Raw genomic sequence first — 22121 nt, forward strand, 5'->3', positions numbered from 1 at the left:
AACCCCATCTTTGCTATGCAGTTCTTGGAGATCTTTCCTTTCCTATACAAAAAAAAGGGATGGGGTTGGGGAATGAAAAACAAGCAGACCTGCTTAGGGTGTGTCTGCCCTGCAGGTGAAGGTGATTTCCAGCTCTGGTAGATGTACACGTGCTAGGTTTGATTGTGGTAGTGTGCTAAAATAGCCATGTAGCTGAAGCAGCGGCATCAGATAGCTGCCTGAATACTTACCTAGGGTGCAGACAGGTTGGTACTTGGGCGACTAACCGATGGCTCTGCTGTGACTACACTGCTATTTTTAGTGGGCTACCTTAATCAAAGCAAGTGCATGTACATCTATTCGAGAGGGGAATTTACTCCTCCAGCTGCAGTGTAGACGTACCTTAAGATGATGTTGCACGGATGAAAGACATGATCAGGCTGATTCTGCCACCCTTGCTCACAATGAGCAATTATTTACCCTGAGAACAGTCCCATTTATTTCAGTCAGAGTGCTCATACAGTTAGGTATTGTTCAGTGTGAGTAGGAATTGCAGAACTGGACCCTATATAACAGATGGCATTATTGTACAGTTTGAGTCTGTGCAAAAAACAGCAATAACAGGAGACTAAATTTTAGCTGAAGGAAAGTTTTAGTTGACAGGATTCTCTGTCACCATCTGCTGGAAATAGGCAGCATTGCATTTCAGGACTAGACTCTCGGGGAAATTAACAGAAAAGACAGTTCACAGTTAAAGGTAAGTTCCACTGTTTGAACAAACTCCAGTTCTTTTTCTTTTGATCAAAAGAAGAGTTTTGTGAAAGGTGCAGCCTGCATTCTTTAAAGTATCTAATTATAGTTTTATATTTAGAAGTGGCTAAGAATATATTATTAATTATAAAGAAATTCTAAAGCAGAAAAGCTGTTTAATCTGTGTCCTTGGTGAACAGCAGAACTACTGTACTGATGGAAGGTTATGTAATTAACAGCATAAATATTCATTACAAGTTCAACTGATACCAACTACCTTATCTTTAGATAGTATTGGACATCCAGTAACTTTCCAGTTGGCTGTTAAAGTGGTGAGAGCAGGAAACAGTGACTGCCATGGGGAAAATTATATAATGCAGTTTATGAACTTATTGCCTGCTAATTTATGTACAACATTTTAAGTTTTAATTTACAAGCCAAAGTCTCTCATCCATTACATCAGTGGAAGTCAGTGACGTTTCACGGGAGTAATTGAGAACAGAAATTGGCCCTATATGTTTAGCAGTTCCTATGTTACATGGTTATTACATGGCCCCAGACAATCCCCAAGTCACTCATTATGCGTGTCATTTGAATTTTCTTCACATCTTTTATATATGAGGCTCATCCCAACCTACAAATCTTCATTTATCAAATTAGCTGACTAACAAATTCACTCCACCCCTATTCCGTGTGACACAGACTTTGATCTTTTTAGCTCAAAACCACATTCTCTCTGTGTACTTAACCTACACTAAAGACCACCTCACAGAGGCAGCCCTCTGTCTTAAGTGATTATTTTAAAGTATATCTAACTTTTCCAGTACAATTTAATCCAATCTTTAGTTCAAGAGCTACCTCAGGCAGCTGAGTTTTGTTAATTCCTTTGATAGTCCCTTAAGACAGGTTTAAAATCCTCAAGTAAAGTTAAGGGTCTATTTAATTCATCTAAAGCAAGAAAATCCAGAGTTAAATCTGCCAGAATGTGTAGGAAATAACTCTCCTTCTAGCATTATCCTTTTGGGTCCAGCACAGTAAGGGTGGAACAGTGATGTGGCATGAATATTATGTAGAATTCTAGGGTGGGGATGGAGAAGTCAGTGGATACCAGTATCCTTCTCACTCTGATGTTCCCAGTAAAAACAATTCGTTCCTTTCAATTTGAAAGACTCCCAATGTAGAAAAAGTCCCATTAAAGCCACTGAGAACTCTGTCCAGGTCTCAATAACATGCCATGTAATCATCTGTGAGGACGGAGTCTGAGAGTGCTCCTGCTGGAGAGAGAGATCACCCTGCTGGGGTATGTAGTGGGGAGGGAATGGATTAAAGCAGGGGTTCTCAAACTGGGGGTCGGGACCCCTCAGGGGGTCGTTTGGTTATTACATGGGGGGGTCGCGAGCTGCCAGCTTCCAACCCAAGCCGCGCTTCGCCTCTAGCATTTATAATGGTGTTAAAGTGTTCTTAATTTATAAGGGCGGGTCGCACTCAGAGGCTTGCTATGTGAAATAGGCCACTATTACAAAAGATTGAGAACCACTGGATTAAAGGGAGAAATGGGTGACTTTACCTGGAGGCCCTTGGTTTTAAAGTCTATTCCCTTATAGCATTGCAGCTCCAAGATTGCCAAGGTTCTCCGTTTGGTGCCCCAGAAATTGTGGAGCAAGTCCACAGCTCAGATTCAGTTCAACTGGTTAAAATTAAGTGCTTAGTTTGATATGTACCGTCTAAGGGGAAGGCAAAAAAGAAGGTGAGTTTTCCAGTTCAATGTTAATACTATGTGGCTCTTTGTAACTCCAAAGAGCTTCACAAACATTAGCAAGAATGATAAACCTCACAACACCGCTGCGAAGTAGATATTATCCCTGTTTTACAGGTAGAGAAACAGACATAGTTACGAGATTTACATAAGGGCACAAAGGGTGTCAGTGGCAGAGCTGAGATTAGAACTCAGAATTCTTCTTTGAGTGCTTGCTCATGTCCATTCCATATTAGGTGTTTGTTTGCCACGTGCGCCGTTGCTGGAGATTTTTCCTTCAGTGGTATCCATCAGGTCGGCTCTAACGCCCTAAGGAGCTGTGGACTTATGCACCAATATAAGGGCCATGCACCCTCTCAGTTCCTTCTTACCACCTGTGACGGTTGCTGGAATAACCCCTCTTGCTCTGGCAAGACTTTCTTCCCAGTGGTTTTTGGACTCTAACTTATTTATTAGTTATCATAGTTCAGCGTATATAGTTTTTGTAATTAGTGTTAATGTACATAGTGTAAATAGATAGCTTCCAAGCGGCTAGGGACCTGCTTTCTCTTCCGGTCCCTCCAACTCCAGTGGGATGCCCGTCAGCTCTGGTGATGGGAAGCAGGAGGGAACAAGGAGCGGGAGGCTCCTTCCCGGCACCAGGCCCCCAGGCAATCTTAAAGGGCAAGCTGTCCCTGATCCCATGTCCTGATCACCTCTGATCTGCCACCGGTCCCCAGAATCCTGGCACTGCATGGAAGCAGAAGCGGGTACCACTCTGCTGTGGTCTTTGAGAGAAGACTCCTGAGTCCGAAAGAGAGCCTTACATGCAACCTAAAGCCGACCACCTGTCCCAGCCTATGTGTCCCCGGACTTCAGTGCCAGTCCCCCTGCTGGCACTTGGCCAGTGGGTCACTGGCCTATGCAATGGCCTTACTGGAATTCCTGGGTGTGTCCCCCAGTACCGGGCCCTGCCTCCCATGCTCCTACTTGGTGGTTTCCATGAGATGGACTACCGCTCCTTCCCACTCGGCACCGGACCCCCGACTCTGGTATCAACCCCGGTACCAATGTTCCAGAGGTGGCTCCAGTTGAGATACTTAAGGCAGTGGCAGAGGAAGAAGCCCCTCCTCTGGTGCAAGCCTTCTCCTCATCTTCCCCAGAAGTGGCTGTCGTGGGATTCAGTAGCCTGCTTCTGCAGGATGACTTTAGGGACTGTCAGGACCTTCTGAAGTGGGTTGCTGCAAACCTGGGTCTGACAAGTGAGGAGATCAAAGAGACATCACACAGCCTTATTGATAACCTGGCTGCAGCAGCGCCCTCCAAGGTGGCTTTAACTATCAGTGACATGGTGATGGGACCGGTCAAGGCTGTGGCAAACTCCTTTTTCTCTGCCCCCTACCTCAGCGAGGGCAGAGAAAAAGTATTATGTTCCAGCGAGCAGGTTCGAATACTTGTTCTGGCCTTCCCCTCCTCCCCAAAGTCCCTGGTGGTGTCTGCAGCAAATGAGAGGGACAGCAGGGCCAGTCGAGTGTAACCTGAAACAAACTTGTGTTTGGAAGAAAGGCTTATTCGACGGGTAGCTTTCAAGTACGTATCTCCAACCAGCAAGCTTTGCTGGGGAGATACAATTATAATCTATGGGACTCCTTGGCTAAATTTCAGGACTCCATGCCCCAAGATTCAAGGCAGGAGTTCGTTGCCCTCATGGAGGAGGGTAGGAACGTGGCCAGGACTTCTCTCCAGGTGGCCCTGGCTGCTGCCATCTTGGCCTCTGCTGTCACCATGACGTGTTGTTCTTGGCTCCAATTCTCTGGGCTTCCTCATGAGGTCCAACAGTCCATCTAGGACCTCCCCTTTGAAGGCTCCTCTCTTTTCTCGGAGCTCACAAACATGAGACTTCACAGCCTGTGTTACCCCGAAAAATTAATTTTGGGATGCTGCTATAATAACCTGCCTATTGCTCCCCCTTAGTCTGTTTTTCCCGAGGGAAAAGTTCCCAGCGTTGCTAAGGAAAACACCGAAGGACACTGATATGGCCTTCTGATAAAGTAATTGACACAGGCTGTATTCTTTCCAAAACCAAGTATCTTTTTATTAAAGTAACTAATAAATTCCTATTACAGTATGATCTAAAAATCCTAAACAAGGCACAAAATTTCTGAGACACAAATCGCTTATTGCAAGTTAAAGAGCACTTACAATCATTTAAACTATATGCTATTGTAGTTTAAGTGAAGCAATTTGTTGCAAGTGGCCAGTTTGCAACAAATTGCTGACAGCGGATCTTAAATTGCTTTACACTTTACATAAGTAAAATATAATTAAAACACAAACACACACATACTAATTCTATGTACTATTCTATACTATCATTATAGTAAACTATAATTAAAATAATATTAAGCTTACTCTATAAATCCCTTGCTGTTTTCTTTTAAAAATCACAGCTGTTGCTGTTCAGTTCCTGGTCAGTCAGCTCTCCTCCGCTCCAGCTTTCTTTTCTCTCTCTGCAGCAGTTTTTCTTTGGCTTCTCTTGCTGGCTTCCCAACTCTCCCCACATGCCTCTCTCCTTCTGAGCCTCAGCCTCTGGACTCTAAAACTATTGCTGGCAGCAGGCCTTTTATGCAACATTGTAGCTCTTTCTTTATATACCTTCCTATTCTTAAAAAGAGTTACTTCACCCGCACATGCTCAGTCTTGACCATTACCTCAGCATTCTGGTTGACAGCTCTGACCTTTAAAACAAGTTGTGACCTGTATGTGTGGGCTCTGACCAGCTATCTGCTTACCTAACTGACCTTTCTGACACTCACCCTTTACTGCACATGCTCAGTAGCCACCAATCTTGCACATGTTCACTGTTGTCATTTACCTCAGAACTATGATTCTACACCACCCACCCCGCGCACACACACACGGCTCTTTGCCAAGGCACCATTTTAGAAATCCTACATTCTGACTGAGCATGCTCAGAGTATGCAGCATTCATCTCAGGGTGGTGTGATTTTTGTTTATTCAAAATAAAGATTCAGTGTTTGGGCCAAGAATAGGACCAATTCCTATTTTTCTGACCTTATTTGCCTACTTTTCATTCAAAAGTGCCAGGTGTACCTGGACGGAGTAGCAGTCTCCCTCTTTACAACTGGCAGTAAGAGGGCAGATTGATGTCAGGTGTCAGTTTTGTGCAGAGCAGTGTGCTAAATCAGTGACTACCAAGCTGGTTCTAAAAATAGATAGTTTAAAGAATATTGAGAGAGAGAAGGGAACACTTGGTATGTTTTCAAGTTCTTTCAACCAAAGCCATTTGATTTTTGAGCCTCATTGTTGCCTTGTTAGTGAAATCGATAGTGGAAAAATATCTCTCCCTTATAAAACAGAATGTTTAGTAGTTTTCCCACTAGACGCCTATATAGAAATAACTTTGAGCAAATTTTTTAAATTGTTTTATTTATTTGCCCAGCACATTCCTGGTACCCTGAAAGCCTCTTCTGCAGACTCTGTTTCATCTGTTTCTCATTCCTTAGTTAATTCATACAACTTTGCATTGTATTTTTACTTAGTGTTCTTCATGATTACTCTCTGCCTATCAGCACACAGACTAAGCACACTAGCAGTGAGGCTCCAGGTCCAAAGCTTCCTCACCAGCAGAGCTAAAAAGACATTGTAAATATTGCAAAGGAATTTGAAGGACTTGCATATAGGGAATCCAGCTTTTTGTTAATCAGTGCTGGAGATTTGTTTTTTTCAAATGTAATAAAAATACTAGTGATAAAGACAAGGTTTAAGGGTGGTTTTATCTGACTGAATTAGACGGAGGAGTGTCTAGTGAAGCAGAAGGGAGATGGCAGAAAAGAACAACTAAATTCTTCTCTGAAGATAAACCCTGAATGGGAAGCACTGTATGTTCCTGTTAAAGGGATAGATACAGTCAAGGTTTATAAAACCTACATGTGATACACAGAAGGAGCCTCTGCTTCTGTAGCACCTTTCCATCCAAGGATCTCAGAGTTCTTCACATGCATTTAATGAAGGAAGCGTCATAACTCTTCTACAAGGCAGGTAGGTACTATGCCATCTTAGAGATGGAAGATACTGAAGCACACAAGGTTAAAGCCTGGTCTACACTACAGAGTTAGGTCAATGTGAAGCAGCTTATGTTGACCTAACTCTGAGCGTCTACACTAAAATGTAGCTCCCAGTGATGTAACTCTCCCATTACACCGACTTAATAACTCCATCTCCGCAAGAGGCATAGTGCTTAGGTTGATGTAGTTAGGTCAATTCCTTGTCAGTGTAGACACTTCATTGCTTACACTGACTGTTACTGGCTTTCAAAAGCAGTCCCACAATGCCTCATGCAGACATTTCAATCAGTGCAAGCGCTCCTGGTGAGGACGCGCACTGCCAACACAAGGAGCGTAGTGTGGACATTCAAAAGTGATGTAATTACTGTGGTGGGTGTGCGACAACGTAACTTAGGTTGACTTAATTTTGTAGTGTAGACTTGCCCTAAGTGACTGGCCCAGATTATATCTCATTAAGTGGCAGACCTGGGATTGGAACCCAGCTGTCCTGACTCTCATTCCCCAGCTTTTGATCACTAGACCAGTGTTTCTCAAATGTGGCCACCAGGGGCTTTTCTTGTGGCCTCAGCCTCCTGGGCTGTGATTGGGGGGAAGGAGAGGGCAAAGCAGCGGCCCCTCCCCCTCTCTGTTGCTCCTGGATGCACTGACTTGGTGGTGGCTGCTGGGGCTGCAAGCAGAGGTTGAGCCCTGCCCCCTCTGGAGACAGCTGGGGCACAATGCTGGAGGAGCAAGCAGCTGGTGAGTTCCCCACATTCCCAGGGGCGGGGCGGCTCAGGCTTTGGGCTTCACCTCTGGGGTGGTGGGGTGGTAAGCTCTGGCAATGGGGCTTCGAGCTCCAGTCCTGGCCCCAGGCTCCAGCTGCATGGCATCGGGCTCCGTCCCTATCCCACAGCCATGGGGCTTCAGGTCTGGCTGCAGGGCTTCAGGCTCTGGGCCCCCACTGTTGCCCTTGGCCCCTGCTGCCTCCCCCGACCTCCCCATCCAGGGCTTAATTTGTCCCCAGGCTTGCCATGGCTGACTAAGTCTCCTGTGAAAAGTGATACTTGTATGTTTGTTAATATCACTTTTCACAGCAGACTCACTAGCTAGCAATAAATAAATTTCAATGATTTGGGCATGTCTATGTGCCAATTTATTTGTTTTTTCTAAAGCTAATTAAGTATTTTAGGAAAAAGTATCAGAGCAAGCATTGGTGGCTGCACTCTGAAGCCACCAAAAAAATTGTCTTGAGAATCCCTGCCCTGGGCCATGCCCTCTCCTTGACCTATTGCCAGATCTGTGCAGGTGCACAGGGTACTGTGGAACCAGCCCTTGTGAAGTCTCTTCTGCTGTACATTTTTTATCCATAGATAACAATGGAGGCTGCTTCTGTGCTGATTTGCTAATGAGTAATGAGCTCTTCCCGTAAGGAGGCTTGAGCCATTCCTATGCACCATCAGAAGGAAGGGTTGATGCCCTCCTGAGTTTAAAAAATGCTGGTCAACCTTATGACTAATAACAAATAATGAGTATTATTTATTCTCTTCAAATCACTGTGAAAATAGTTCTTTATGTGATTTAGAGCCGTGTAAACTAAGATAATGATAAGGGAATACAAATGGCATAATTAGTTAGGTATATTTTGATTTTAAGCCTTGTTCTGAAACATCAGGTATTGGCCATTATCAGAGGCAGGTTACTGGCTGGGATGCACCAGTGGATCTGGTATTGCAGATCTTATAGTCAGCCAACCCTCAGCTATAGTGTGTGGGTGAAATCCTGACCCTATTGAAGTCAATGGCAGAATTCCCAATTCTTCAATTGGGGCAGTATTTAATCCTTATACTTTAATATTTCTCCATTGTCAGCCCAGAGTAGATAATTGGATTTGCAAAGGGTATTGCAAAGGGTTGAAGGAGCCACATACATGGAAATACTGACAAATGGGTCCAGAGTTTAGCTTATGGAAAGCTGCTGTTTCTCCACTCAGACTGGGAGCTCTTCCCACTAGTGATTGGACTAGACACTAGCCCCAAGCTGCACTGCTGCTTCATTAATTTTCTTTGTAGGCCAGTCTAAGAAAATGGGCCCTGTGACCACATGGCTGTAGGCTCATGAAAGGCAGTATGTTTTTTCTGTAGGAATGAGGTGACAAATGGCTCATAATACCTAGAATCACTTCTTGCTATCTCATTCACTTAATTCTGACAAGATGGAAATATTCCTGAAGTACATTTCAGATTGTTCTTGTTGCTAATGTTTTATACCCATTCATATTTAGCGACTCTGTATATTTCAAGCACTTTATCTCACATCTCTCAGACAGTATATTATGCTAAGCATCTTAACATATCCCACTTGCCCTCTCTTTCACTGTCCATCCATTCATGACCTAGCGGAGGAGCTATACAGCGCCATGTGAAAGATCCGAGTTCAGTTCAATCCTGGTGACTCATTCCCAGGCCAGCAGCTGCTGAGCCATCTGGAGAGGTAGCATGCCCAGCTCTTAGTTTTGCAGAGAAAGGTGGGGAGAGGAGGGATTTCTCTGGCCACTTCAAGAGAGGAGGTGAGAGGCTCCATGGTGAGTTGTGCTCTTAGCCGATAGTGGAGTTGTTGCCAAACAGGCCCTGAGGGTGTCTGGTGTAAAATAGGGATGGAGAAAATTGAGGCTGCTCAGGTATTTGAGAGGGATGGTGAGAACTCAATCTTTCTCTCTAAATAGGTAGAATAAAAGGAGGAATCTGACTAACCAGAGAGGATAAACAGCATGTCAGTCCTGACACATCTTGAGTGAATTTGTAACAGTAATGTGTCTATGTATAATGGCAAGAAAGTTTGGGGGGCTTTCGTCACATCAGATATAATTTTGTTATATCCCAAGGGTTTCTGCCCTGACTTCCTGCATGCTGGATGAGAAATAGTTACATGGATTGTTGGAAGGCAATCTCTAATCAACTATCACATTTGGGAGGAGAGAATCCTGGTTTTAACCTGTAGATCTTCTTATACAACCACAGTGCCAAGCACCGTGGTACCTGCGCACTAATAGTTCCCCTAGTGTGCTTTGATCTGCACTGATTTGAAACAGGAATTGATTGAAGTGCACTGTAGGGAAATTTTAGTGCATGGTAGCAGCGAGACATGAACTCGTAGTGAGCAGCAGGCTAGTGTGGGGGTACATTTACACCCCAGCTTGCCACGAGCCAAGTATTCATGTAGATAAGCCCTTACAATTACTCTGTCTTTTAGGAGGGGTAGATGATAGGAAATGGCCAGATTTTGCAACAGAGCTCGGCACCCCACACACTGAACTGTGTTAAAAATCTAGCCATAAGTGTCGGTAGGAACTACTGGAGGCTGAGCTCTTTAAAAAATCTGGCTCCAGTTGTGGGTACAGAGCACTGCAAATCTGTTCCTGGGCCCTTTTGAAATTCTGGCCCCATGAATCTTTTCAGTCTGTGACAGAACTTATCTTGCCTCTTTACATGGTGCTCAAATCAGTTTATGTAATAAATATTAAAGCTGCTGGCAAGACCCCCGGGAATCACTTTTATCGTCAATCCCAACAATAAGTAGCTTTGTAATGCCCCTGTTCTTCATTGTGAAGCATACAGACACCTCTCCTGTAGAAGTCTAGGCCAGAGTTACTCTGCAGAGTCACTCTTTATTTTGGTAATTAGGATTAATCCTGGGATTTTGAATTCCTGGTTATAGTTTACTCTGATCTCAGAGACGATAATTAGCAGTGTGTTAATCTGTCTAAAAGCAATGTACGTGCTGTCTGCTCTAAGCATGTTGAGCCCTTGGTACAGTAAGCACATTTTAATCATATCTCTAAGTGAGGAAAGGAGTTGGATGAGAACCATGGGCTTCTAACCCATGTGGCCCAAGAGAGAGCAGTTTCTGTTTCGAACACCCAAGAATGCATTTGGGCTGTACTGTTTCGTGCAACAGAATTAAATCCATGTAAATCCTGTTCCATTCCCCAGAGAACTTCTGAAAACAAGTCAGTATCAGACAAATCAAACTGGAGAAGTGAATATTTTATCAGGCTTATCACTATTATCCCATTAACGATGTTGCAATTTCTTGAGCTTTGTAGTTATATTTTCTTATTGTCCTTTCTTAATTAGTCTTTGGGTCATTTATAGTAATTTATGTTCAAAGCCTGGAAGAAGTTAATTAGCTTGAGCTGCAAAAATAATAGTTGCTTCAGGGTTTTCCCCTATAATCTGCCTTTATACTCACTGAAAGTTTATATATATATATATACACACGCATATATATCCACTGCAGACGGTCCAGACAAATGACAGCTGTGCAAGCTGCCCAGTGTCCTGCAAATGTGCCTCAATCCTGACCCATCTAATAAGTGTGGTGGATAGATTAGTCTCCAGGCATCCTTCCCTCTCTGCTGAGACTGCCAACAAAGAAGCCAGGTGTGCTGATGTCCTCATTCCAACACTGTAGATGCCCCAGTCTCATTTCATGTGAGCCACCGATCATGATGTTTCATGCTGGCCTGGGGCTGGATTTGATCTGAAACCTTAGAGGTAAAAGGCTCCTTTTTTATCAACAATCCCCTGGGTATCTAAAATGTAAATATAGATATAATGTATGAACCAAATTCTGCCACTGAATATTGAGTTCCAGTGACATCAGTGGAAGCTGAGAGGTCATACAGAATTTTTCACTCCTGTATATATACACCTACATACAGCATATATAGCTTGATGTGGTAAGAGAAGGAATTGACTGGAATCTTAATCTGTTTTGCACTCTAGTGTATGAAGCCTTTCTGTTTGAATTCCCACGAATGTGTTCTTGATTTTTGTGTGTATTATTCATATATAAATCCATATTTAGGCACCTAAATAAGTGATTTCAGGGGAGTTCCCCTAAGTAGTTATGTTATGACTTTTGTATCAATATCAAAAGAATTCACCAGCCCAAATTCAATGCTGGTGTCAGTGAATTTGGTCAATCATGATTAGCAGTAAGTGATTATTAGAAGAAATAGAAAACGTGTTACTGATTATAAGAAAAAAACTTTGTTTGCTTTTTGCTTTTGGAGAGGGGAAGAAGGGATAAATAGGAATAATAATTAGGATACTTAATGCTTATAATACCTTTCAACTGAGTATCTTAATGTTTTACAGAGATGAGTAAACTGAACTGAAGCGTGAGTGACTTGTCTAAGGCCACATAGTGAACCAATGAGTAAACGGGGAATAGAATCCAGTTCTCCTAATTCCCAGACCTGCTCCAGCTCCTGAATGAAGAGGGGAAAATGCATAAGGAAGGGAGATGTTAACAGAAACTAGAGCTATGTAAAATAGCAGCCACATATAATTCAGAAAGGAACAAATTCAGAGCTGACTTAGACCCCATGCAGTCCCTGTGCCTTGAGTGGAAATGCACAAAGTATAAGTTAGCTGTGAATTCAGAACATATATGCAAACATATGCATGATGAACATGACTGTTAATCACATGCGTCTTGCTCAGTCATAAATCTCCGGAAATCAGGAGCATATCCTAATTGAAACTAGAATTCCATTTAACAGTGTTAAGTTTTTTGCTGACTACCAGCTTCTAACAATTTTCTTTTTGCGATAATGCTTGCCTTGAGTAGAAGCACAGAGGGCATGATCTTTCCTTCAGTGAATTCAAAGGGAGTATCTCCTGGCAAGAAAATGCGTCTGACTTGGCCTTGGTCTTCAAGAGTGGGGAGGAATTCCTAACATTTAGGAAGGAAGATACCAGGACAGTTTGTATGGAGGCCCCGGTTAAAGAAGCCTTCGTTTAAATTACAGGCCATACCATTGATGAGGATTCCATTATGTAGGGTTTTAAAGATCCAAAAGCTGCACTGGAAATGGAAGAGAAGCAATTTACTTGACAGGACAGAAATAATAATTAATAAAATAAAGCCATTCTGCCTGGCATTTTCTCCTGTGCTAATTAAAGCTTTCTGAAAGAAACAAACAAAAAAAAGGTCTTGGGGATTCTTAAAACAGAGATACTGAAAAAACTGCCCCATCATTAAGATGGTGCATTTCCACAAAGGATGCTTTTTTCATAGATACAGTCTGCTGATTAAAAGTCTTGTAGGTTTCCCACCAGTAGAAGTTGCTTAATTACATTTTATGCATGCTCTCAGAGTACCTGTATGGTGAGAACCTGACAAATGGTCTTCTGAAAGCAAATCAATTCTGTTCTCTTGGGCTTTCTGGAATATACATGCTGTCCGGAGCCTGAAAAGCTCAGCAGTGGCATAAGAGGAAGCCAAACAGTGGGGCGCCAGTTAGGCTTTATGGTTCTGTGAAAGACTTTGTAGCCTCATGTAAAGAAAAAGAAGAATGTGTCATTGGCTGTTGTGAGTAAATGGAACCTTCTTGTCTCCTTTGCTCTTGTCTCCTTATAAATAAAGCATTGTTGTCCATCCTTGGCATTTGCCGTTCATTGTGATAAATTGGGCTTGATGTGTCTGACATTTTAACCAAGTTGTTTAATGGTCTATTTCTGAAAAGACAGACCTTGCTGTAGTTTACATGAGCACAGGATATCCAGGTTTGACGGTCACTGTCACATACTACATTAACCATTTCCTTCCCAAGTGTGTGAAGACTGGAGAACAATAGAAGGAACTAAACATTTTAGTCACATAAGTCCAAAGCATACTAAATTCTGTAAGCAAGATTTGAGACCGTCCTGCCCATATATAAACCAAGCATGATTTGCGGCTGCTACAAGGAAACCATTTCATGGCTTGTGCAGTATGTTAAGTCCCATTGCATTTGAATTGTCTTGGTATCTCTAAGAAGAAGCTTGTAGAAATGCTGTTGGGTATTTCTCCAGTACTCTCACTTTGATTTTGTTCAATTTCTCTCTCTTTTATACCTCATTTTGTTCTGAGTAGTTGGCTTCAGTGCAAAGATGCAAAGATCACTTGGACTCACAGTAGCCATGGGGGCCTGGCTCAGTGCAAAGAGTTGATGAACTGTGACAAGTGACAGCTTCTGTCTTTGCGTCCTGCAAGTTCATCTGGTCTAATTTACTTTTTTTTAATGTCTCTAATTACTCAGTCAATGAGATGATTAACCTAATTCTTCTACTCTCCATGAATAGAATTCTTCTGTCCCTACCTTCCCCATTCCTCCTGCTCCCCCGGGCTGTTTGGCTGCTACAGACAGATGGCTAGAGTAGTGCCCACAATTAAATTGTGAATACTACATAACCTTCCTGCAGGTCAATGATCACATTGCATTACAATGTCAGTTGTCATAATATGTTCTCTTCCTCAAAACCAGATGTGCTAGGGAATATTTCCCACTCCCTTTGCCCCCATGTCAAGCCCCACTTACGGTCTTCTCCTCCTGTATTATGCACAGACAGGAGATTGTCTTTGAAAATGTCATTTTGAAACAAAATGTTGAAATGGCTCATTTTGAAAATGTTGAAATAAAATGTTTTGAAGTTTCCAATTGGTAAAACGGTTTTTTTTTCAGCTGAAATTGCTGAATTCTATCCAAATTCATGAATAGTTTCAGTGCACCAAAAATGTACAATATTAGCTTTCTTTCTGTCTTCTGAAACTTCCCCAGTGCTCCAAGACTTATTAAAAATCAATATTAATGGTCTAGCAAGCTCCTGTGCCAGTTCTTTTAAAACTCTTTTCTGGACCTGCTGATTTAAAAATGACTAACTTTAGTAGCTTCTGTTTTACATCCTCCAGAGAAACTAGTTGAAATGGAAGGAGGGTTATCATCACCATATGATGTGACGGCATCATCTGCTTTTTCCCCAAATACAGAACATAAATATTTATTAAACATTTTTTTTTGCATTGTTATTGATAATTCTGCTATTTCCATCTGGTAATGGAGCACTACCATTGTCAGGATATTTTTGTTCCTAATATTTAAAAAACAAAAAATGCTCCTTAACTGTATTGTGTAATAGAGTTCTCCTTGTGTCCCTAGGCTTTCCTTATCAATTTTCTGCAATTCCTAACTTCTGATTTATACCTATGAATACAATCAAGTTCCCCTCCCTTCCATTTGTTCTATCTTATTATTTTTATTTTTTATAGCTGCCTTTTCTTCCCCTGTAAACCAGGCTGTTTTTTAACCATCACAGCCATCTTCCTCAATTGTGGCCTTTCATTGTGGTCTTTTCTAATTTTTAGCCAACTATAGTTGGATGTGTGCAAAATCTATGAGTATGTGATTATCTTGTCTACCTAACTCCCTTGTCTTATAGGGGAAATCTCTCTTGCTTCATGAAATTCAGAAATTGCTGTACAAAAGAAATTGCAGCCAAAACAAACAAACAAAAAAAAACAACCAAACAAAGCAAAACAAAAAAACAACAACCCCCACCACCACATTATCTGACACATTTATTATTATTAATTGATCTACTAGTAGCTAAATTATTTGCTGAATAGTTAGATAAAAATCAGTTCTGAAGTTCTTTTATTGTGATGTATCTGCATTTGACTTTTGGTATTCTAAACATGCCCAATTCCCATTGATATCAATGGTCTCTGCCACTTATTATAGGAATTTTACCTGGATATCAGTTTCAGAATTTGGCCACATTAAATTTACTAAAGCAATATCTCTTTAATGTCTACTGCTGTTTTCATATCTACATTTATTTTCCTTGTATTTTCTTTTTTTTTTTTTAGCCAAACAAGTGTGCCCAGCTGAAAAAATTAGCTGTGGAGACTCAAGCAACAAATGTATCCCATCATCCTGGAGATGTGATGGGGAAAAAGACTGTGAAAGTGGAATTGACGAGGCTGGTTGCACTACTGGTGAGTTATAATAATACCTAATATCTATTTAGCAGCTTTCTTCCAAAAGGCTCTTAAAGTGATTGATAGATTGCGTATGAATGGATGATTTTTCTCACCAACAAACTCCACAGTCACTCTATATTGACAATGCTATTCAGCAGATTTTAGGAGGAGAAATGAAAGTTGGAGCTACTTGAGGAATGTAGAGTAGATTTTGTGTACAACTGAGTATTCTATTGTCACTCTAGTAAAATGCAGTTACAGCTACAGAACACAGCTGGAATTTGGTTAAGATATACTGGTTAGCATGCATACTCGTGCAGAAAGTGCTGTAGGGGCATAAATCGGCAATAGACAATGGGTTTTGTGTGTCTTCCTAAAGACAGCACACTGCCTCAGGTCCCATTCTGGATCATGGATGTATTGCTGATTCAGAGGGAAAGAGTGCTTCCTCCTAAATCACTAGCATCACTTCTTGCAGATTTCAGAGTAGCAGCCGTGTAAGTCTGTATTCGCAAAAAGAAAAGGAGTACTTGTGGCACCTTAGAGACTAACAAATGTATTTGAGCATAAGCGTTCGTGAGTCTCTAAGGTGCCACAAGTACTCCTTTTCTTTTTACTTCTTGCAGAGTCTCTGTTTTATTTGAGGGCTGCCATCCAGGTACTGGCTATGCCCACCTCTGGTCAATTTAGAAGTTCTGACAAGATCACACAGCCAAATTGGTAAGGCTATTAACGCTTGATTTTTTGTGTGTGGCTCAAATGATCTCCCTTTCTTCAGCGAGATTACTCTCTTTGAAGTTCACTTTTTTTCTCCAGGCCTGTCAGTTCTAATCCTCCAATATGACATAGCTCATTTCTCAGACACTTTATACGTTTATTTTTTTAAGTCAGCAGTATGGAATCCAAGTTGGAACTGCTGATAACTCTGGGTAACTACACCCTTAAGGGCTCTATCTCTCTGTTTGTTCCACTGGTGCCTTTCCGTGTCTGTTGTCATGTTTTTTGGTCTTTGGCAAAAGATTTTATGTACTATGCGTGAAATATGTCCCCTAATTTTGATGTTGTGGACAGTAATTTTTTTCCTAGTTCAAACATTTATTCTTTCATGATTAAAAACAAAAAAGTCAACACAGTAAGTGGGAAATATCATAAAAAGTCACCCAAGGGAGTTTTGTTTAGCCACTAATTACACATGTGGGAATGGGAATGCAGTATTTAACGGTTGCTGATAATTCTATGAACTGTTGAGTGCATTGACCAGTTGATTATGGTCCATTACAAGATTCCTGGGTAGTGTTACTTACACACACCTTTTTTCTTCAGTTATTCACAGTTCTTGTAAGTATTTCCAACCTCCAATGTGGTGAGATCAATAGATAATCTCCCTTAAAATATTATGCGGGCATTTAGAAGGACAAATTCAGATCTCATATTTATTGGGGCAACCACAGTGACTTTATGTGTTCTAGAGCAGAGATGACTTTAGTTGGTGGGAGCATATCATCCTTCTGTTTGTCATCATGCACCTTACAACATAAAATAAATTGTTCTCTATGTCCATAGTGAAGTTCCTTTTGCCACTGTACATGCAGCTCAGCTCAGGATTTGTGTTCCACAAGAAAACAAGCACATTTTTCATGGTGTATTTCAGCAAAAACAACGAGGAGTCCTTGTGGCACTTAGAGCAGGGGTTCTCAAACTGGGGGTCGTGACCCCTCGGGGGTCGTGAGGTTATTACATGGAGGGTCGCGTGCTGTCAGCCTCCACCCCAAACCTCGCTTTGCATCCAGAATTTAGAATAGTGTTAAATATATAAAAAAGTTTTTAATTTATAAGGGTGAGTCACACTCAGAGGCTTGCTATTTGAAAGGGGTCACCAGTACAAAAGTTTGAGAACCACTGCCTTAAGAGACTAACAAATTTATTTGAGCATAAGCTTTCGTGGGCTAAAACCCACTTCATCAGATTCATGGAGTGGAACATACAGTAGGGAGGTATCAATACACAGCATGTGAAAAGATGGGAGTTGCCTTACCGAGTGTGGGGGTCAGTGCTAACAAGCCAATTCAATTAAGGTGGAAGTGGGCTATTCTCAACAGTTGTCAAGAAGGGGTGGAAATCACTTTTTTAGTGCTAATGAGGCCAATGTAAACAAGGTGACCCATTTCAAACAGTTGACAAGAAGATGTGAGTATCAGCAGGGAGAAATTTCTTTTTGTAATGGCCCAGCCACTCCCAGTCTTTATTCAGGCCTAATTTGATGGTGTCCAGTTTGAAAATTAATTCCAGTTCTGCAGTTTCTCATTGGAATTTGTTTTTGAAGTTTTTTTTGTTGAAGAATTGCAACTTTTAAGTCTGTTATTGAATGTCCAGGGAGATTGAAGTGCTCTCCTACTGGTTTTTGAATGTTATAATTCCTGATGTCAGATTTGTGTCCATTTATTCTTTTGCGTAGAGATGTCCGGTTTGGCCAAAGTACATGGCAGAGGGGCATTGCTGGCACATGATGGAATATATCACATTGGTAGATGTGTAGGTGAATGATCCCCTGATGGTGTGGCTGATGTAGTTAGGTCCTATGATGGTGTCCCTTGAATAGATATACAGACAGAGTTGGCACCGGGGTTTGTTGCAGGGTTTGGTTCCTGAGTTAGTGTTTTTGTTGTGTGGTGAGTATTTGCTTCAGATTGGGAGGCTGTCTGTAAGTGAGGACTGGCCAGTCTCCCAAGGTCTGTGAGAGTGATAGGATAGGTTGTAGATCCTTGATGATGTGCTGAAGAGGTTTTAGTTGGGGGCTGTAGGTGACGGGTAGTGGCGTTTCAGTATCAACTATTCTTTGCATGCTTGCTCATGTCGATTCTATTCCAGGTGTGTGCACACCCACATTTGTGGTCATCGGAGATTTTTGCCTTAGCGGTGTCTGTGGAGCCAGTTGTAGCACCCCCTTGAGTGCCGCACTCATGGATCGGTATATCAGGCTCCACCGGCCCAACGCTCTCTCAGTTCCTTCTTACTGCCTGTCGGTCGTCCTCTTGGCGTACTGCAGTTGCCTGCCTCGTGGGAGCGCTCTCCATCGCATCTCCGGTCCCCCTTGGCACTGGCACTGATCACCTCGCTCCAGGCACCCGTCTCTGATGGCAACGGTCAGCAAACAAACCCAGGCGTTGGTGGCCCCACCATGGTCACTGGAAGGGAATTCTTCCGACACGGAAGCTCAGTTTAGCCCCTCACCTAGACTGCACCAGCACGAATAGGCACCTGAAACCACGTCGACAGCACCGACTTGGCAGCACGGCCAGTGGCCAGGGCACTGGCCTTATTGTGGAGCGTGGGAATGCCAGTTGTGCCAATGCCCCCTTCGCACTGCTCATCGGCCGTCACCTCGGAACAACAGCTGGCGGCGCTGACGGCACCAGGCTCGGTGCACGAGCCATGCTCGGTGGTCGAGGCAGAGGGAACTGCGCTCACCCCTAAGCTTCCCTCCCTTATGGGGGAAGATGCTCCAGAGCCTTCCCTGGCGGTGCAGTCATTGTCCTCATCCCCAGATGAGGTGGTTGCGGGACCCTCAAGGGCCAACGTGCCGGATGCTTTCAAAGAACACCAGGCCCTGCTACGGCGGGTGGCTAAGAACTTGGACCTGGACGTGGAGAAGATGGCTGAGGAGGCAGACACCTTTTTAATGTCCTGTCAGCCTCTACCCCAACCTGTGTTGCACCATCAGTGCATGATTGTGTCTTTAAGATTGCCAAGAGCCTCTGGCAAGCTCCTTCCTCCATTCCTCCCACCTCAAAAAGGGCCGGAAAACATACTTTGTCCCGGCCAAGGGGTTTGAATACCTCCATACCCACCCTCCAGCTCGCTGGTGGTCTCTGTGGCCAATAAAAAAGACAAGCAGGGGCATACCAGTTAGACCCTCAAAAATAAACAGGCCAAAGGGTTGGATCTGTTTGGAAGAAATATTTATTCAACAGCTAGTTTGCAGTTCCCGGTGGCGAACCATGAGGCCTTCTTGGGCTGTTACAACTTTAACTTATGGGACTCCCTCCATATGTTAAAGGAGTCCATTCCACAGGGTTTGGCCCAGGAATTTGGCACCCTGGTGGAGGAGGGCACTGTGGCTGCCAGGTGCTCCTTCCAAATGGCATGGGACGCGGCAGAGTCAGCAGCTAGGGTGGTTGCAGTGGCAGTGGTTATGAGGCACAGCTCCTGGCATCAGACTGCAGGTCTCTCCCAAGAAATGCAGACCTCCATCCACGACCTCCCATTCAATGGGAATGGTCTCTTTTCTGACCAGACGTATGCAAGGCTGCATGGCCTAAAGGACACTGGGGCCACCCTTTACTTGCTGGGCATGCATCCACTGCAGCCTGTGAGAAAGCAGTTCCAGTTCCCCTCGCCTCCTAGGCCTTGGCAGTCTCATCGGGGATCTGCAAGAAGAAGGGACAGAGACACTAGTTTCAGCCACTGTCACCCTTCCTCCTCCCGCTCACCCATGCAGCCCGGCTCAGCAAAACACCCCGGGGGCCAGAAGCGCTCATTTTGAGGGTGCGGTCGAGAGCGATGCCCCAGTCACCTTCCAGGATCCATCTGGCTCTTTCCTCGAGTGTCTTCATATCTACCATTCGGCCTAGTCCAAGTCACCTTGGACTGTTGGGTGCTGGACATAGTATCTCATGGTTATACCCTGCAGTTTTTGGCCGGCCCTGCCTTCTACCTCCCCCCGCCCCATCTCCTCCTTCCCGCCCCTCTTCAGGGACCCTTCTCACAAGAAACTCCTCATTCAAGAGGTTGAGAACATCTTGTGCGTGGGGGCAGTGGAAGAGGTCCCTTGCGACATGAAGGAAAAGGGTTATATTCCTGCTACTCCCTAATCCCAAAGCAAAAGGAAGCCTCAGAGCCATTCTGGACCTGCGACACCTCAACAAGTCTTTCAGAAAGTTGAAGTTTTGCATGGTCTCCCTGGCCTCCATCATCTCCTCCCTGGATCCGGGAGACTGGTACGCCGCCCTTGACTTGAAGGATACCTATTTCCATATCTCCATATTCCAAGGTCACAGACGTTTCCTCTGTTTTTATAGTGGGCGAACGGCATTTCCAATTTACGGTATTCCCCTTTGGCCTCTCATCGGCCCTTAGGGTGTTCACAAAATGTATGGCGTCAGTGACTGCTTACCTGAGACGTCGAGGGATCCAGGTCTTCCCGTATCTCGACAATTGGCTCATCAAGGGCAGGTCTCGGGAGCAAATGCAGAGGAGCCTCGAGAAAAAATCCTCCTTAATATCCGTCCAGCAAATAGAGTTCATTGGGGCGGTTCTCGACTCCATACCTTCCGGAAGCGCATTTTCAGGCCACGTCAGACTTGATCTCCCATGTAAAGAACCACATGCTCACCACGGCTCACACTTGCCTGCGGTTGTTGGGCCGCATGGCTGCGTGTACATACGTGGTCAGCCATGTTTGGCTCCATCTCAGCCTCTGCAAGCCTGGCTAGCATCCATCTACATCCCCAACAGGCATGACCTAGACTGGATAGGGTGGGTGCCAGGCCACATCAGGTTATCCCTGGATTGGTGCGTGGACCCAGGGTCATTGTTGGAGGGAGTCCCCTTTGTGTCCCTGTTGTTGACGCTGGTCTCCAATGCTTCAGACCTGGGCTGGGGAGCCCACCTGGGCAAGCTGAGCACCCAGGGCTGCTGGTTGCGGGACAATCTGGCCCTCCACATCAACATCAGGGAGCTAAAAGCAGTTCGCCTGGCCTGCCAGGCTTTCTTGCCCCACCTGAAGGGCAAGGTGGTGGAGATCCTGATGGACAATACTGCTGCGATGTATTACATCAACAGGCAGGGCAGTGCTGGGTCTTCAGCCCTTTGTCAAGAAGCTCTCCGCCTTTGGGATTTTTGTGTGTGGCATGCTATTCATCTGATAGTCGCACACCTGCCTGGGACCAGGAACGTCTTAGCAGATCATCTCAGCAGGACTTTCCTGTCTTGCCACAAGTGGTTGCTCCATCTGGAGGTGGGCAGCATAATCTTCCAGAGGTGGGGGCCTACCCGTTTGCGACTAGGCAGAACAGAAAATGCCACATGCCCTGTTCATGGACAGGGGCTCCCTGTCAGATGCCTTTCACATTCCATAGTCAGGGGTGTTGATGTATGCCTTCCTGCCAGTGCCATTGATTCACAGTGTCCTTGTGTAGATCCAGCAAGACAGGGCGAGAATTATCCTAACAGCCCCTGCGTGGCCTTGCCAGCACTGGTTCGGCACGTTGATGAGCCTTTCAGTAGCAAGTTAAAAAAGTATGGGCTAGATGAATGGACTATAAGGTGGATAGAAAGTTGGCTAGATTGTTGGGCTCAATGGGTAGTGATCAATGGCTCCATGTCTAGTTGGCAGCCGCTATCAAGTGGAGTGCCCCAAGGGTTGGACCTCGGGCCAGTTTTGTTCAATATCTTCTTAAATGATCTGGAGGATGGTGTGGACTGCGCCCTCAGCAAGTTTGCAGATGACACTAAACTTGAAGGAGAGGTAGATACACTGGAGGGTAGGGATAGGTTACAGAGGGACCTAGACAAATTGGAGGATTGGGCCAAAAGAAATCTGATGAGGTTCAACAAGGACAAGTGCAGAGTCCTGCACTTAGGACAGAAGAATCCCATGCACCACTACAGACTAGGGACCGAATGGCTCGGGAGCAGTCCTGCAGAAAAGGACCTAGGGGTTACAGTGGACGAGAAGCTGGATATGAGTCAGCAGTGTGCCCTTGTTGCCAAGAAGGCCAATG

At 44.1% G+C, this 22121-nt stretch overlaps 1 protein-coding gene across 2 annotated transcripts in view; it reads left to right on the top strand.

Moving 5' to 3' along the window:
* The window catches only part of LRP8 (LDL receptor related protein 8), a 278497-nt gene that overhangs the window by 181434 nt on the left and 74942 nt on the right, over positions 1-22121 (top strand). For both annotated transcript variants that reach the window (XM_074961709.1, XM_074961710.1), the window contains exon 4: positions 15226-15354. In XM_074961709.1, coding sequence (XP_074817810.1) covers positions 15226-15354 — 129 coding nt within the window. The remainder of the gene's footprint in view (positions 1-15225; positions 15355-22121) is intronic.

The sequence above is a fragment of the Natator depressus genome, chromosome 8 (genome assembly GCF_965152275.1).
Source record: "Natator depressus isolate rNatDep1 chromosome 8, rNatDep2.hap1, whole genome shotgun sequence".
Lineage (NCBI taxonomy): Eukaryota > Metazoa > Chordata > Testudines > Cheloniidae > Natator > Natator depressus.